This window comes from Alternaria burnsii (assembly GCF_013036055.1).
Source record: "Alternaria burnsii strain CBS107.38 chromosome Unknown 705, whole genome shotgun sequence".
In the NCBI taxonomy this organism is placed as follows: domain Eukaryota; kingdom Fungi; phylum Ascomycota; class Dothideomycetes; order Pleosporales; family Pleosporaceae; genus Alternaria; species Alternaria burnsii.
The window spans coordinates 3,822,895-3,839,740 of NW_024066107.1; the positions used below are offsets into that span (position 1 = coordinate 3,822,895).

At 52.4% G+C, this 16,846-nt stretch overlaps 6 protein-coding genes across 6 annotated transcripts; 3 read left to right on the forward strand and 3 right to left on the reverse strand.

Annotated features, from left to right (window-relative positions):
• Nucleotides 1–288: 288 nt before the first annotated feature.
• On the reverse strand, nucleotides 289–1,361 carry GT037_001346 (ras-domain-containing protein; the record flags this gene model as incomplete). Its single annotated transcript, XM_038926393.1, has 2 exons — nucleotides 289–971; nucleotides 1,121–1,361. The coding sequence occupies 2 exons, from the start codon at nucleotides 1,359–1,361 to the stop codon at nucleotides 289–291; spliced, it is 924 nt and encodes a 307-aa protein (XP_038792249.1).
• A 943-nt stretch (nucleotides 1,362–2,304) lies between these two features.
• On the forward strand, nucleotides 2,305–5,284 carry GT037_001347 (l-lactate dehydrogenase; the record flags this gene model as incomplete). The annotated part of the gene is made up of 6 exons (XM_038926394.1): nucleotides 2,305–2,748; nucleotides 2,798–3,779; nucleotides 4,312–4,385; nucleotides 4,434–4,838; nucleotides 4,888–5,058; nucleotides 5,117–5,284. The coding sequence occupies 6 exons, from the start codon at nucleotides 2,305–2,307 to the stop codon at nucleotides 5,282–5,284; spliced, it is 2,244 nt and encodes a 747-aa protein (XP_038792250.1).
• Nucleotides 5,285–5,309: 25 nt separating this feature from the next.
• On the reverse strand, nucleotides 5,310–5,930 carry GT037_001348 (uncharacterized protein; the record flags this gene model as incomplete). Its single annotated transcript, XM_038926395.1, has 1 exon — nucleotides 5,310–5,930. One exon carries the CDS (start codon nucleotides 5,928–5,930, stop codon nucleotides 5,310–5,312), a length of 621 nt encoding a protein of 206 aa, XP_038792251.1.
• Nucleotides 5,931–6,446: 516 nt separating this feature from the next.
• GT037_001349 (nic-domain-containing protein) lies at nucleotides 6,447–9,937 on the forward strand (the record flags this gene model as incomplete). Its single annotated transcript, XM_038926396.1, has 3 exons — nucleotides 6,447–7,105; nucleotides 7,155–9,558; nucleotides 9,611–9,937. The coding sequence occupies 3 exons, from the start codon at nucleotides 6,447–6,449 to the stop codon at nucleotides 9,935–9,937; spliced, it is 3,390 nt and encodes a 1,129-aa protein (XP_038792252.1).
• Nucleotides 9,938–10,824: 887 nt separating this feature from the next.
• Nucleotides 10,825–13,182, forward strand: GT037_001350 (6-phosphofructokinase; the record flags this gene model as incomplete). The annotated part of the gene is made up of 1 exon (XM_038926397.1): nucleotides 10,825–13,182. One exon carries the CDS (start codon nucleotides 10,825–10,827, stop codon nucleotides 13,180–13,182), a length of 2,358 nt encoding a protein of 785 aa, XP_038792253.1.
• A 163-nt stretch (nucleotides 13,183–13,345) lies between these two features.
• Nucleotides 13,346–16,645, reverse strand: GT037_001351 (mfs general substrate transporter; the record flags this gene model as incomplete). The annotated part of the gene is made up of 7 exons (XM_038926398.1): nucleotides 13,346–13,762; nucleotides 13,918–14,228; nucleotides 14,422–14,503; nucleotides 14,914–15,708; nucleotides 15,760–15,931; nucleotides 15,995–16,332; nucleotides 16,454–16,645. 7 exons carry the CDS (start codon nucleotides 16,643–16,645, stop codon nucleotides 13,346–13,348), a joined length of 2,307 nt encoding a protein of 768 aa, XP_038792254.1.
• Between the last annotated feature and the right edge of the window lie 201 nt (nucleotides 16,646–16,846).

Consider the following 16,846-nt stretch of genomic DNA (forward strand, 5'->3'; position numbering starts at 1 on the left):
TGATCAGGACCGCTTCAAATGCAAGACATGGACGGGACAAGGACTACGCTCGAACGCCTCGCTACAATCAACAGATAGGAAATAGCAAAAGGAGCCTCCGAGAAGCAATGAAAGTACTATAGCACACACGAGTGCATAGTACGTGAGAGGAGATGAAGAAAAGGAAAATATGCGTGGGCATACCAAGATGAATCTAGTCGTAATACCCGCCAACTGTGAGAGCATAGAGATTGGAAGCACAGACAGAAGTGTAGACATACAGCGAGTGACAAGGGTGCAGGCTTGTTGTTAACAACACCTACCACTCTTGCTCTTCTGCACCCGATTGATGTCTTCTTCCCAGTCTTGTTGGTGTACAGCGACGGCTGGCGTAGTTGGAAACCCTAGCCAACTCCGCCTCTTATCGCCTGTGCCCAAGCGGAAACTGCCATTGCCGTTCCCAGGGTAATCGAAATACCCAGCCACATTGCCGTTGTTGTCCATGGCCGGTGTGACTCCAGCCATAGCGTACTGGCGTTGTTCTTCTTCGAGCTTCTTCTGTTGCTGTTCGACCAACTTGCGGGTGATGACACGGAAGACCTCGTCTACACCTTCACCATCTTTGGCGCTGATCTCATGACAACAATCCCAGCCCAAATCTTGTCCCCAGAAGCCGCTCGATCGGTTACTCTGTGGCGATGCCATACCGCCGGTGTGGAAGACTGCCGGTACAGAGCCCCAGCCGCTTGTCTGAGCACTGTGTGGCGGCCCATTCTGCGTAGGGTAGAGATTCTCGGCGACGTACTCAATGCAGCGCTCAAACGGCACTTTTCGCTTGGCAGGGTCCTCGGCTACGACATCTGACTTTGTTCCTACAACATGGAGAATCACGTCTTCTCCGAGGTTGGTTTTGAGTTCTTTGAACCAGCGGCCCATCTCGTCGAACGAATAGGGATCGGTGATGTCGTAGCATAATACTGCAGCGTTTGCACCTGGAGAAGAGTTGGTTAGCTTTTCGGTAGAGTGTTTGGGCTACGGCGAAGAGTGGAAGGATGTCGTCTCGGCCATTGGAAAGTAAATTCCAAAGATCAATACAGCAGGCTGCGAAGACAGATTCGAAGTAAGGAGATTATTGGCGTACCTCTGTAGTATAGCTTGGAGATGGACCGGAAGCGCTCTTGACCTGCTGTGTCCCATATTTGTAACCGGACCACGGTGGACGTGTCGATATCCACGACCCTCTTGGTCAAGAAGGATGCGCCGACGGTCGACTGTGTTGTAGGAGGTGTAAAGGCGTTCTTCACATATCGGTGGACGAGGGAAGTCTTCCCAACGCCTTGGCTGCCGAGGACCACAATCTTTGCTTCGAGGCTGTTGGACATGACGGTACAAACTGTCGTCACTCGCCAAAGGTGTCTGTATTCGTCGACGGTCGGCGGTGCAGGGGTGGGGCGGGAGGCGGATGTTGTGGGGTCGACTCAGGTATGCGCGGTGCCTCGGAGCCAGGAAGAAAGGAAATGCGTGGTAGGCGGTCGCGGGACAAGTTGCATGGCGTGCAGTGAAAGTGTGTCGCCGGCAACTGTGAGAAGAGGCAGAGAATTGACGTAGAGCCCGTCTGAGAATATTAGGCAGGAGGTGAGTGACCGAATGACAGTCCACCGTGTTTGGCGCTTGCACCGATTCTCTTGGCTAGGGGAGCCCATGTGACAGACGCCTTAAGCCAATGTGAATCAGATGTGGGAGGGACGCATCGAACATGGAAAGATGGGCGTCCATCGTGATCGTATTCTGGAGACTGATTACCATCCTGGGGATGACGCGCCATGTTGATTCTCGTGGGTTGGGCAGTCAACAATGCACGTCATGCCCACCCAGCTAGCTGTCGTTGCTTTCCCCGCGTTTCGGAGCAGAGCCCGCTTCTTCCACGCGACCGATAGGTAGCGATTAAAAACGCTGCCACTTACCCTGAAACAAGAGTCCACGTTCCTCCGACCGATGATATATCTCTAGGAAGACCGGTCGGCGGTCGACTGTCAGGGATCGAGACGGGATACCAAATGTGACAAGCCCGGACATCCAGCTCGCCTCGAGCTTGACGGTACTAGCTTGCTTCCATTCTCCGCGACCAGCATCCGAAGCCTGCGGGGATGAATGTACCGAGCTATCACCCCAAACATGCTGCCGTCACCAACCTGGCCCTTCCGCCCGCCCAAGCTCTTTTAGTGCCTGGAAATAACCCAGATCGGCTCCATATATTTTCTGGCCTATCTTCGCGACTTGATTACCTACCCTCCAGCATCCTGCGCCTACCACAACACCGCGACGATGAACCACGACAGTAATGACACCCAGAAGGTGAAGCTCACCGGCGAGCAGGTCGCTGAGCACAACAACGCCGAATCCTGCTGGGTCATTGTCCACGGCCGCGCCTACGATGTTACCGAGTTCCTGCCTGAGCATCCCGGAGGCCAAAAGATTATCCTAAAGTATGCCGGCAAGGACAGTACTGAAGCGTTCGAGCCCATCCACCCGCCCGACACTCTTGACAAGTATCTCGACAAATCCAAGCACTTGGGCGAGGTGGACATGAACACGGTCAAGGAAGAGGCGAAGGAGGTCGACCCTGATGAGGAAGAGAGACAGAAGCGCATTGAGCGCATGCCCATCCTGGAGCAATGCTACAACTTGATGGACTTCGAGGCTGTCGCGCGCAAGGTCATGAAGAAGACTGCATGGGCATACTACTCCAGTGGTGCAGACGACGAAATCGTGGGCTTATCCCAAATACCATGTCCTTACTCAGACTGACTCTTTCCAGACATTACGAGAAAACCACAGCGCATTTCACAAGATCTGGTTCCGGCCACGCGTACTTATCGACGTCGAGAAGGTCGACATGTCCACCACCATGCTCGGCAGCAAATGCGATATTCCCTTCTATGTCACTGCGACGGCGTTGGGCAAGCTCGGCAATCCAGAAGGAGAGGTTGTGCTCACGCGCGGCGCACACAAGCACAATGTCATCCAGATGATACCCACACTGGCATCTTGCTCGTTTGACGAAATCATGGACGAAGCAAAAGACGGTCAGGTCCAATGGCTGCAACTGTACGTCAACAAGGACCGGGAGGTCACAAAGCGGATCGTGCAGCACGCCGAGAAACGCGGCTGCAAGGGTCTCTTCATTACCGTCGATGCACCACAGCTCGGTCGTCGCGAGAAAGACATGCGGAGCAAGTTCGACGATGTCGGAAGCAACGTTCAGAGCACCGGCGGAGACAATGTTGACCGTAGTCAAGGCGCCGCACGAGCCATCTCGTCCTTCATTGACCCGAGCCTCAGCTGGAAAGATATCCCGTGGTTCAGGAGCATCACCAAGATGCCCATTATTCTCAAGGGTGTGCAGTGTGTTGAGGATGTCATCCGCGCCGTCGAAGTTGGCGTCGCAGGCGTAGTTCTTTCAAACCACGGTGGTCGTCAGCTGGATTTTGCTCGCTCCGGTGTCGAAGTGCTCGCAGAGGTTATGCCCGTTCTTCGCGCACGCGGCTGGCAGGACCGCATTGAAGTCTACATCGATGGTGGTGTCCGACGTGCCACAGATATCATCAAGGCTGTCGCACTGGGCGCCAAGGGTGTAGGTATTGGCAGACCTTTCCTTTACGCCATGTCCGCATACGGTCTCCCAGGCGTCGACCGGGCTATGCAGCTTCTGAAGGATGAGATGGAGATGAACATGCGCCTGATCGGTGCCTCAAGCATTGCGGACTTGAATCCTTCTATGCTTGACACAAGAGGACTCAGTATGCACACTGCCACTGTACCTCACGACACTCTGGGCATGAATGTGTATGATCCGCTTATCGGCCCTCAAGAGAGTGTTGTCAAGGCGAAGGCCAAGTTATGAGGAGCTTGTGCTATATTGTATATCAACCTCAGGCGCCAAGGATTTGTTCGAGAATCGTCAAGTATTACATATCTTCACAGCATGCAATCTTTCATTCAAATGGATATTCCATCAACTTATCTGGTGCCTTTGATCGCTCTCCCATATGCCGTTGTTCGCCATTTTGCCCTGTGAAGTATGGAGGGCTTTGTTTCAGATCGTGACCACGCGAGAACGCGTTCGGTCGGTGGGGAAGGAGCGCTGGGTGGACCTGCCGATCGTCAAGCGTCCGTGGGTCGCTCTTCTCACTTCACTCAGGGCAAGCCTCAAAGATTCACATTCTCGCATGATATTCCTATACATTTTTTATTCTTGAATCGCCTTCGCATTATCGTTTGCGACTTTTTGCTTCTATTGACATTATCATATGGGTGCTACTGAAGGCGCAGCGCAACCCGGCGCTGGCTGGGACGAAGCGCAATGTACAGCAGCACTTGCACAGTTGGAGCAGCTCCAGGCGCAGGTGAGACTTTCGTAACGCCGTTCCTGAGCTCATACTGATATGCGACAGATCAACGACATGCGTCTAGCTATCCCGCGCATCATCGAGCCTTTCCGTCGTCCTCGGAGTTCCGCGACTTATAAGCTATATGTTGAGGGCGTGAAGGGTTCCCAGAACAACCTGAATGCGCTCACAAAACAATGGAAAGACCCCGATATGCAGAGCACATTCGAGCATGTTAAGCAAAGCTTCGGCGCAAATGCGGATCTATCGGAAAGCGTCTCCATACCTTCCCATGGATGGGTAGAAAGAGCGCGGAAGGCAAAGGAGTCGTCAATGAGCAAGGGATCTGAAAAAATAGATGATGCCGGTGCTACACTCAGTGAAGAGGATATATCTCGAATCGTGGTGGATTTCCGCAAGGTACACCCAACTCTAAAAGTGGAGGCACAAGATGATGATCGCAGCATATATGTATGGCATCCATACGCCTCGAAACACTATCTGCTCACATACATAACAGATGCGGTTCGTTTCCGGTTCTCTCATGCTGAAATTCCGTATTGGCATCGAGCGCGAAGCAAACGGACGCTACAAACTTAACGCCGAGTGCTTGGGTACAGCAGAGCCCTTTTTGGCCATCACAAGATGCATTGCATCTCGGCCAAATGCTGACGATTTGAGATATCTACTGGTACGTACATGAATTTCCATGCCATGGGCATGGTTTAACTGTATGCTAACCATAACAGGATATGATTGCTGCATACAAAACCGTGAAAGGAACTTCGTGTGCCAGGTGTGGAAAACTTCTCGACAAGTCGGCACTGACACCCACCGCAAGACGAAGTAAACAGGTCGCTAGCACGACTGAGACTTCTCAAACTATATGGGAAGCGACCCACGAAGGCTGCATCTGAAAAAGCTTTTCCAAATAGCAAGGCATTACAACGCATGTCTGCCCATGTCATTCACAAATGGGCCACCCCTATGAAACGGTAGGTATTGTCCATCCTGCCACCAATTACCATACACATCGCGCAGAGCTTCGGGAAACATGTTCCATTTTCTGTTCTTATAAGGATCTGGTTGCCATCTCGCGTCTGTCCACATGCGAGGATGCCGATCTACATACTTTCGCGTACGGAAGTCGTAAGCCATCTCGCGTGAACGTCCACCTGACAGCACACCTCCCTCGGTCCAAGGGGCGAACTTGGTAGGGTTGAAGGCGAATTCCGGTAAACCGTCATCGAGACGGACATGTTTGGACCATTGAGATCGCGATGGGCGTTTGGCCACAAAATCTCTTGCATCAGCCGCAGAGCCGACGAAGATGTCTGGGCCTTTGCCTTGGAGAATGTCTTTCATTCGACCCAACTTAGAACTGTTCCTACCGTCTTTTGGCCAGATGAAAGCTTTCGATATTTTTGGGTGTCTCAGTTTTCGGTCGTCTTGATACCATCCACTGGATACATGGGGTTTACCGCGAATGTATTCGGCTGGTCTGTGTCTCCAAGGGCTTGGTATACTGCCGAAGAACGGTGGCGCAGGCAAGAAATCAGTCATAACTAGGTATTTTTGGAACGGGATTGCAGTAGGATATGAAGATCACATCTCAAAATAACTGCGAGACGTTCGCTTTTGAATCAATACCGTCACTCGTTTGCTAGAATAGGTCACGAAGGCGAGTTGGGCCCGGATAACATAACGGACACGGAATATTTGTATAATCGTTTGTCACCTTGCCATTACATGCATACAAAGCTTTATGTCGTTCGGCCATGCTCCCGCTCATTGAAGGGCAGCCGGACACGCCAGTCGTACCACACTCTCATCAAACATCCGAAGTCGGCTTCGTGGTTTCTTGGAGAGCTGAATACACGGATAACGAAGATTGGATATTACTTGACGCACACTTGTCGATTGCCTGCGTAAACTTGGGATGATACTAGTTCTTTCACATGGACGCGTACCTGGAAGACAGGGATCACAGCGGTCCGAGCTCTCAAGCTTGAACAACGCGATCTCGTTTCTCCAGGTTTGTTTTCGGCACCATCAACAACACCGCCCCGTACAACCACCATGTCGCTTTTCGGCAATCTTGGAGGCTCACAGCCCGCCTCTTCTGGCACATCAGGCGGAGGGCTGTTTGGAGCAACAACAGGCGCATCAGGCGGTACTACACCAAGCTTGTTTGGCAATCTGGGCGGAGGTACTTCGAATGCGCAATCCAGTACGACACAAGCACCAAGCACTGGAGGCGGACTTTTCGGTGGCTTGGGCGGAGCAAAGCCGGCAGCAACTACGACACCCTCACTGTTCGCTGGCGCTGGGTCGACCTCACAGCCGCAAACGCAAGCGCAACCGAGCAGCTTCGGCGGACTCTTCAATAAACCAGCATCGCAAGCGACAACGACCAACAACACGCAACAAACGAGCGGCCTGGGCCAATCCTCCCTCTTCGGTGCTACGACCACACAGGAGCAGCCCCAACAGCAACAGCAGCAGCAACAGGGCGCGTCGCTGTCGCAAGCAAACGCTGGTACCGGTCGCTCAGCCCACTTCGACCATCTGCTCGAGCGAGGGCGTAAGCGCAATGCTGGCGAAAATGGCGGCAACAACTTCGACGAGCTGCCGTCCCTACAGTTGGGACTGGGAGACATCGCACGGAAGGTGCGCAATCTGGGTGCTGGAGGTCCCTCAGCAGACCAGGTCCAGGATCGCTCCCAGGATCGCGCTGCGTATGTTGGACCTGATCGTGATGCGTTGCTTTGTGCTGATTGCTTCTAGACATTACCTGCTTTCCGCCTCTGGCGTCAAGATGGGCAGCACCCTCCGCGACCTCAACCAATTCTCTTCGCAAGGCGGTCTCGCTGCACCCGGCCAGGCACAGAACCTGTTCGACAACGACGTAGACGGCTACATCTCGAACCTGCACTCCCAATCCACCCTAGCACTCATTCAAGAAGGATTGGAACAATCTAAACGCGACTTCGACACATTTCTCGAGGACAACGTTCAGATCGAGTGGGACAAACAGAGGCAGAGGATATACGAACATTTCGGACTCGGCCGACAGAGTGAAGACATGGCCGCATCCCAAAGCGGCGCATTTGGCAGCACGGCACGCGGAGCTTTTGGACGCGCAACAGGGCGCAAGGGTCGTTCTATGGGCCCTAACAGCGGTGCGTCTGTAAATGGGAGATCGACTTTTGGCGCCTCTGCTGCCGGACCGCCTGTCCTAGGCGCCTCTCAAAGCGTGCTTGGTGGGCGCGAACCTACCGATAAGTCTGTCATGGGTGGACAAGCTGCTTCTCAGGACCGATACGCACGTGACAAACAAGAAAAGTACATGGACGAGGTCAAGAAGCTCAACGAGTCCAGGCTACGTGAGAGCTCATTCTCGGTACTCCATGCGTTTTCAGACGTGGAAAAGGCTGCGGGCACCGAATACTCAGACCACTTCACAAACGCGTATGGAGCGCTTATATCCATCACCGGCGAGAAAACCGAACTGGAGGCCTCCAACCCTGGTTCCAACCAGCCAAAAGAACGAAGTTTCGCCAAGGACTACTTGGACGACCAACCGAACTCTGCTGCCAGCGTACGCATGCGTAAATGCATACTCGATGGCTCTCGGAAGTTTCTGGAAAGCAAGTTCTTGGAGCAAGTTGAAGATGTGTTGCGGAGGAACCCTGCAGAGGCGCTTGTTGGTGGAGTTCCCTCTATGCTCAACAAAATCCGAGGCTTTGTACGAGCGAAAGCTGCGTTTAAGGAGCTCGGCGCAGACAGTGATCTGTTTCAGAGGATAGGTGAAGCTGGTGATGAATTTCCTTGGATTATTATATTCTTTCTTCTCAGGGGTGGCCTCCTCACTGAGGCTGCTGAATATGTGCGAGAGAAGAGAAACTTCTTCCAGAACACCGACAGAAACTTCCAGGCGGCAATAACTCAGTACGCCACCGATCCAGAGCGAAGGTTGAACCCAGATACGCAACAAAAGGTCGCGCATACGCATGCGCAGAGAACTCGCTTGAAGACGCCAGAGGATCCCTACCGAATGGCCTGCTACAAGATCGTCGGCCGGTGTGACATGAGCCAACGCAATCTGGCGCCAATCAAAGAGAACATGGACGACTGGGTATGGCTGCAATTTAATCTGGCCCGTGAAGGCAATCGCGCTGAAGAGAATGCTGGCGAGATCTTCGGCTTGGAAGAACTGCGAACAACCATCAAGGATATCGGTCAGCGTCACTTCATGAACGACGAAGCCGAGTCCGCGGGTGGCTATGGAATCTACTTCTATCTCGCTACGCTTGCTGGTCTGTTCGAGCCAGCGATCAACTACCTCTACACTCACAACTACGTCTCTGCGGTTCACTTCGCCGTTGCTCTGGACTACTACGGTCTACTGCGTGTGTCGGACTGGACGACTGCAGGTGGAGAGATCATAACCTTCACTACACGACAGCAGCCACAGCTCAACTTTGGGCGCGTGATCGGCCACTACACCAGTGATTTCCGTGCCGCACGAGCTGATGCTGCAGCTGACTACTTGGTGTTGATTTGCATGAATGCGGATCTACCAGGCGAAGCAGGACGACAGCAGGCAGAGCTCTGCCACGAGGCGCTTCGTGAACTGGTCCTTGAGACGCGCGAGTTTTCCACGTTACTGGGTGATGTCAAGTCGAACGGCGAGACGACGCCTGGTCTCATTCAGGAACGTGTGCCGTTACTCAAGTTGGACGGTGAGATGGGTCTGTTGAACACCATCACTAGTGAAGCCGCGAGGATGGCAGACGACAATGGACGCATCAACGATGCCATCTTACTATGCCACCTTGCTGGTGAGTATGACAGTGTCGTGACAATCCTGAACCGCGCACTTGCCGAGGCACTCTCTGTAGAGCTCGGCCAAGAGCCACTTCGTCTGGAGCCGTTGAAGCCACGGCTGACGCCCGCAGAGTCACAACAACAGCAGCAGCAACGGAGTGATCTGACTTCGTCGAGCTTGAGCATGCTCGGAACAGATGATCCTGTCGAACTTGCTCAAAAAGTTCTTGCACTGTACGATGCAAACAGTCTATGGTGGAGGAAGGTGTCACAGATGAACCGCGATACAGTTGGAATACTATTCCAGCTCAACAACGCAAAGAAGGTCATCGAGGCTGGCGACTACATGGCAGCACTCGGCGTAAGTAGTTCCATCTCTGTCTTGCACTATCAGTCACTAACAAGTCATCTAGCAAATCGAGAACCTTCGTATCCTCCCTCTATCTGCTGGAGGCAACGTCAGCGACATTCGGGCTACAGCCAACAGTTTCAACTCATACCCACCAGAGATCTCACGCAATATTGGCAACGTGCTCCTCTGGTGCATCGGCTGCTGCTCGCGACACCGTGAGCGTCTTCTGTCTGGACAGTTCGAGGACAGAATGCGCAAGGTGCTTGCAGATCAGCTGCTGCAGAAGGCGAAGGATCTCATGGTCTTTGCTGGGCTGATTAAGTACAAGTTGCCACCGAGAGTGTTTGAGACGCTGGCTAGGGAAGGTCAGGAAGTGGGGGCTTTCTAGAATTGGGGTAATGACGATAGATATTCGCATGTTGGAGTCTCTGGGGTTGATATTGTAGTCTCAGGATGGGCTGGGAAATGTTTGGATTTGCGAGCAAAGGTCGATTGAACATTTGCGCAACTGCTGGGCATGGTTGGTTTGACGTCGAGCGGTACCAACAAATGATTGTATTTCCGGGCCATCCGTATCTCAGTCGTGATCAGAATGCTTTCGCCGCAAGAGGCCGCGTGGGGTGACGGCCAAGGCGAAGATGGTACAACGACAGCACAGCAATCGTGATACAGACGATGTCTCGCTATGCTGTCATTTGTTGGCATGCAAGTCTTGCAGGTTAAGGCAATAATGAAGTCGTTCGATCCTAGGAACGTGCCGGCGGCCGTGGTTGGCGATGCTTCCAGGCTCGGGCTGAGGATCGGCGAGTGGTGTGACCCCACTTGGCGGACCGGGGAGCTCTTTTCTTTTGGAGCTCCCACGTCATATGGACGAACCCATGCTCGGAGCCCCGTCACCTTATCACCAGTTTGAATAATACGTACAACTGTCGCCCGTGATACAGATATATCATCGTAAATCCAGCTAATAGCTAGCTAGTCGCATCACTTCTGACACTCACATATCAACACTCAGGACTCGGCAAAGCTACCCCTCCAACCCGCCGTCGACCATTGAAACTTCCCAACACACAGGGACCCGCTTCTCTCGGCGTCTTAACTTTTCAACTAGACAGGTGAATCCACATTGACCTCATACTGACCCACGGCCAAATATCTTTTCGGACCTTCACATTCATCTGCCAATACCTCCAGCCTCCACTTTCACCTCCCCAACCTTAACCTACACCTTCCACTCCGCCCAATACCCTATCCAATAACACCTGATCTCACACTATGGCGCCCACCGAGATCCCACCGCCCCTCGAGGGTAAGAAGAGGCGCATCGGAGTCATGACGAGCGGAGGAGACGCACCTGGCATGAACGGAGCAGTACGCGCTGTAGTGCGCATGGCCATTCACAACAATTGCGAGGCATTCGCGATATATGAGGGCTACGACGGTCTGGTCAAAGGCGGAGACATGATCAAGGAGATGCACTGGGAGGACGTCAGAGGTTTCCTATCCGAGGGCGGTACGCTCATTGGCACAGCACGATGCATGGAGTTCATGCAACGAGAAGGCCGCCGGACGGCTGCAAAGAACATGATCATCAAGGGTATCGATGCGCTGATCATCTGCGGTGGTGACGGTTCCCTCACAGGCGCAGACAAGTTCCGTGCTGAGTGGCCAGAGCTGCTGACCGAGCTGGTCCAAGAAAAGCAGCTCACACAGGAGCAGGTGGAGCCCTTCAAGCACCTGAACATTGTCGGATTGGTTGGTTCCATCGACAACGACCTTTCCATGACCGACGCTACCATCGGTTGCTACACCTCTCTCGGCCGCATCTGCGAAGCAATCGACTCGGTCGACACCACTGCCGTCAGTCATCAGCGTGCTTTCGTCATCGAGGTAATGGGTCGGCACTGTGGCTGGCTCGCACTCAGCGCTGGTGTTGCAACAGGCGCCGACTTTGTCTTCACACCTGAAAACCCACCCAGCGAAGGCTGGCCGGAACAGATGTGCAAACAGATCAAGAAGCAGAGAGAGATGGGCAAGCGGAAGACTATTGTCGTTGTTGCCGAGGGAGCCATCGACCGCAACCTCAACAAGGTTACTTCACAGCAGGTCAAGGACATTCTTGCAAACGAAGCGGGGCTCGACACGCGAGTGACTACGCTCGGACACGTCCAGCGTGGAGGTACACCATGCGCCTACGACCGTATGCTTGCGACACTCCAGGGTGCTGAAGCTGTCAAGGCAGTGTTGGAAGCTACCCCTGAAACCCCTAGCCCGGTCATCTGCATGCAAGAGAACAAGATCGTTCGACGACCACTCCTTGAAGCTGTCGCTCAGACTAAGGAGGTTGCTGTAGCTATCGAAAGGAAGGACTTCCACAGGGCCATGCAGCTCCGCGATACTGAATTCGAGCAACAGTACCAAGCCTACCAAATCACCACAGCGCAGGATCAGCCAGATCTTCTACTACCAGAGAACAAGCGCATGCGCGTCGGTATCATCCACGTAGGTGCCCCAGCCGGAGGCATGAATGCAGCCACACGAGCTGCTGTTGCGCACTGTCTTGCTCGCGGCCACACGCCAGTTGCGCTCCACAACGGTTTCCCTGGCATAATACGCCACCACTCTGATGAGCCCGTGGGTGCGGTGCGAGACATCAAGTGGATCGATGCTGAGACTTGGGCATCCAAGGGTGGATCTGAGATTGGAACAAACCGTGGGCTCCCTAGTGAAGATCTCGAGACAGTTGCGTTCGTCTTCAAGAAGTTCAACATCCAGTCTCTGTTCGTTGTTGGCGGTTTTGAAGCATTCACAGCTGTTTCAGAATTGAGGAAAGCAAGGGAGTACTACAAGTCGTTCAAGATTCCCATGGTCATCATCCCTGCCACCATCTCGAACAACGTCCCGGGAACAGAATACTCCATTGGCTCGGATACTTGCTTGAACGCGCTTATCCAATACTCGGATGCCTGCCGCCAATCAGCGTCAGCGTCGCGTCGCCGCGTATTCGTTATCGAGACCCAAGGTGGTGAGTCGGGCTACATCGCAACTGTTGCCGGTCTCAGTATCGGAGCATTGGCCGTATACACACCCGAAGATGGCATCAACCTTAAGATGCTCGACCGCGACATTGACCACCTCCGCGAGGTCTTTGCCAAGGACAAGGGTATCAGCAGGTCTGGTAAGGTGATTTTGGTCAACGAGAAGGCGTCGAAGACCTACTCCGTGCAAATGATTGCTCAAATGATTGCGGAAGCCGGCAAGGGCAAGTTTGAATCTCGTCACGGTGTGCCTGGTCACTTCCAGCAAGGTACCATACCATCGCCCATGGACCGTGTCAGGGCCGTCAGATTCGCTATCAAGGCTATGCAACATCTTGAGAGCTTTGCTGGTCTAGACGCAGATGAGATCGAGGACGACTCCATGTCAATTAGCGTTATCGGAATCAAGGGCAGTAAGCTACTGTTCTCTCCGATGGAGACTGTGGAGAAGAGGGAGACTGAGTGGCACCGTCGCCGACCCAAGCATGAGTTCTGGATGGCTCTCAAGGAGACGGTTGACACGCTCTCCGGTAGGCCTCAGGCGCCAGCCAAGCCTACCGAGATCGACACACTGGCTGGACGGCCAGCAAAATAAACGCACACAAGACTTTTGAGCTTATGAAGGTGTACAGGCGTACATTTGAGTTTGAGAAACTTGCTACAGAGGGCCTTTGGCTACCGTGATCACAGCGTACATGTAGATAGATGCTTCCTTATGATAACGACCACGAAATGATCTGACTAATAATCATCTTGTCTCAATCCTCTTGAAATTTGCCCAAGCTTTCGTCGTTCCAGCTTAGGAATTTGCCGTTGAAGCTCTTGACTTCGTCACCTCCAACAGCCAGTCTCGCAATGACATAACCCGGTTGTTCTGGCTTCAAAAGCCCTCCGTCGCTCTTCAGTCCGCTAAACTTCTCTCTATCCTTTCCGCTCATTCGCTCGTGATGCACTTCTCGGATCTCACGTTGCATCTCCGTGTCTACGACGCCTGGTCTGATAGAGATTGTTGTAACAGAAGGTTCTTCGACTGAGAGGGTAAGGGCTAGGTGGTTAAGTACCGCTTTTCCGGCGCCATAGCAGCCCCAGCCTTGGTAAGCGGAGGTTGCGGCGCCGCTGGAGGTTAGGAGGATACGGCCCTGGGTCTTGCGCAGAGAAGGGAGAGCAGCTTGGATCTGGAATAGATTAGAGTGGTTAGCTGGGCTTTTGAATGAACTAGAGGAGATGAAGCATTTTCGAAGCAGCCATATATACTCCTATCCTTGAATTTGGCGATGATTGACTGACTGACTGAACAAATGAATGAAACCAAGACGGAATAGGTACATACCAAACCAACAGCACTGAAGACATTAACATCGAATCCCTTCCTCCATTCCTCAGGACTAGTATCAGCCACCTTCTTCACTGGATCCAAAGACCCATGGTTGATGATCAACGAGTCGAGACGTCCCCATTTCTCGTTTGCCAAAGCTACAGCTTTCTCAGGCAACGAAACGTCGGACATGTCTCCAGCGAGCACGGCAACTTTTTCAGAACCATATTCAGATTGCAGTGCTTCGAGAGCCGACTGGGTTCGTGATACGAGCACCAGCTTGTGGTTGCGGGAGAGCAGATGGTGGGCGACTGCCTGACCGATTCCTATTCGGACGGGTTAGTGAGAGATGAATGTTACTATCACAATGTCCTCTTTTGATTTTATACAGAAAAGTAGTTGCAACGTGGTAGCTTTTGCACTCCTCCAGTACCTGGAGATGAGAAGGGATACCGAATTATCATGCTTTTGGCTGGGCTGAAAAGAGATGCTATGAACTTGTTAGATGCACGCACGTACCTCTCGATGCACCCGTGAGTATAACAACCATTTCTTGTGATTGGCTCATCTTGACTGTTGATTGGATGTTTAGAGCTGTGAGCTGGACATTGGAAAAGTTAAGCTCGTGTTGGAGGGGCATACGTCATATTAGTCATCTTATCATTCGAGCAGTCTCCAGGTGGAGGGCAATTTGAAAAGCATGAGCTTCCGCAGTAATCATACGCTAACTTACTAGCATTATAACCAAAGTGAATTCAAGTAATTCAGAGCTCGGGGGGTCAACTCAGTGGCTTGATCTAGGGCATATCTGGATTCCTTCACGGCACCGCAAGATGACAACCGATTGTAGCTTTTAAATATATAGAAACTACAGGAACAAGTCCTTTCGACGCACTTTACACATTCTAAACTCTCTTCACAACCTAATGTCTACATGCTCGCCTTTCCTCTACTTTCAAAAGGCAATATCAGCACCAACAGCCCCGCAGCGATGAACAATGCCCCACTCACGTAAACGGGCACGCTAGTCTCCAAGTCCGCAAACATAGCAACAATGGGGGCCATGATACCAAAAACTCTGTTCGCGCTCGCTGTGATGGCATTTCCAGTACCGCGATCCTTTGTTGGGAAGATTTCAGGGGTGTATGCGTACAAGACTGCGTACATGATATTGCTCATGAAGTTGTAGGCACAGTTCCATCCAAGGAGGCTGTTAGAATTGAGTGCCCTTGTAGAGCATAACAGGAATACACCAGTAAGCACTGTGGACAAGGACAGTGTGCCTTTGCGACCTATATAAGGCGTCTCAACGAGCAGACCACCAAGGACACAGCCTGGTACGCCCAGAACGGCGATGATGAGACTGTTGCGATAGGTTATGTAGGTTGAGCCATCGCCGAAATCGACGCCACGGGTGGCTTGAATATAGGGCAGGTATGCGTTGTATAGCGGGTAACCGAGTCCGATAAATGCCCAGACCAAGGTGATTGTGCTAGTTGAAAAAGCTAGTTTCTTCGTGGCGAAAAGAGCCTTGACGTGCGAGCTGTCCAACTTCTGAAGGTTGCGCTTGACCACTGCGGTGGCAGTGCTGGTTTGCTGAGCGGTACCAGGTAGCGCATAGTTGTTGCAAGTCATGAGTTCCTCGAGAGTCAGAGACGATGCTTTGCCGTTGCGGCGGGCAACCTCATGAACAATACGGACGGCTTCTGAATCGTTTCCTTTGCCCATGAGGAACTTGGGCGACTCGAAGATTGTGAAGAAGACAAAGCGTCCGATGAACATCATAAGAGCAACACCTCCCATTACCTTGAAGCTGGATTAGCGATTACCTCCAAGACCATGTAGCATATTACTGACAATCATAAAGTATCGCCATCCCATATTCTCTCTTCTTGTGCAGTTTGTATCCGTCTGTTGACATGTAAGATTTCCAAGCAACGGCCATGCTACAAGAGTAGCAAAGACTTGTGCGAGCGCCCAGTTTATCGACAGGACTGTCAACAAATACTGGTGTGATCCAGGGAGAAACCTGAATTTGGGTGCAGAAAGTCAGTGTATGTCTCACATGCACTTTGTATATGGCATTACTGACTCGAGGAAGATGGCAGAGTCTACAGGCAGGTTTCCACCCACGCCAACAGACCACAAAGCAGCGAAAGTGCCAATGGCAGCAAAGTTTGGACTACTCGCCGCTATCATACCGAATACAGCCGTGATACCGATGGTGAGATTGAAGGCCCATCTCCTGCCGAAGAGGTCACAACCGAAACCCCAAAACACTGCGCCGAAGAGAAGTCCAATGTTTTGAGACAGAGACAGGAGCGGTGGTCTGGTAGGGCTGAACTCGTTGCTCACAGGTGTGAAGATCAGCGATGTTACGATGGGCCAGAGATTGTCCATGGCCCATCCGAAGCCGATGACGATGAAGAGCTGTAGCTTTTTAGACGGTCGGAAGATGGTAGGGTTGAAAAACTCGTGGACGTTCACTGGAACTTTCAATGTACGGCGTGTTGATGCAACACAAGTGAGCGCCGCCGGGATCAACACTTACCTGCCACTGATACCTTCCCATGCCAATGTCCTGGATTGCTTTGTTCAGCATCTTGACCTTGGCTTCGTACACCGGATCCAGCGACCCATCTTCGAGGACAGATACGGGCGCCTCCCCATCTCTTGCAACAGTTTGTGCGGAAGGCTCCTTGTTACTGTAACTCTCATCAACCTTCCTGGATGAGTCGGCCATGGTTTTCATCTGTTCTCTGAACCGAGTGCGAGCACAACAAGTGAGTGAGAGGGGAGGCCGAAGTAGATCAAACTAAATGCAGACGACTAGGATCATACAAGCGAATTGGTGGCGAGCGCAGTGAGCATTAGCGACGCTAGGAAACCCAGTGAATGGGAGATCTTCAACGGGAATGGTGTATGATTGAACCAGTGGTTTGCA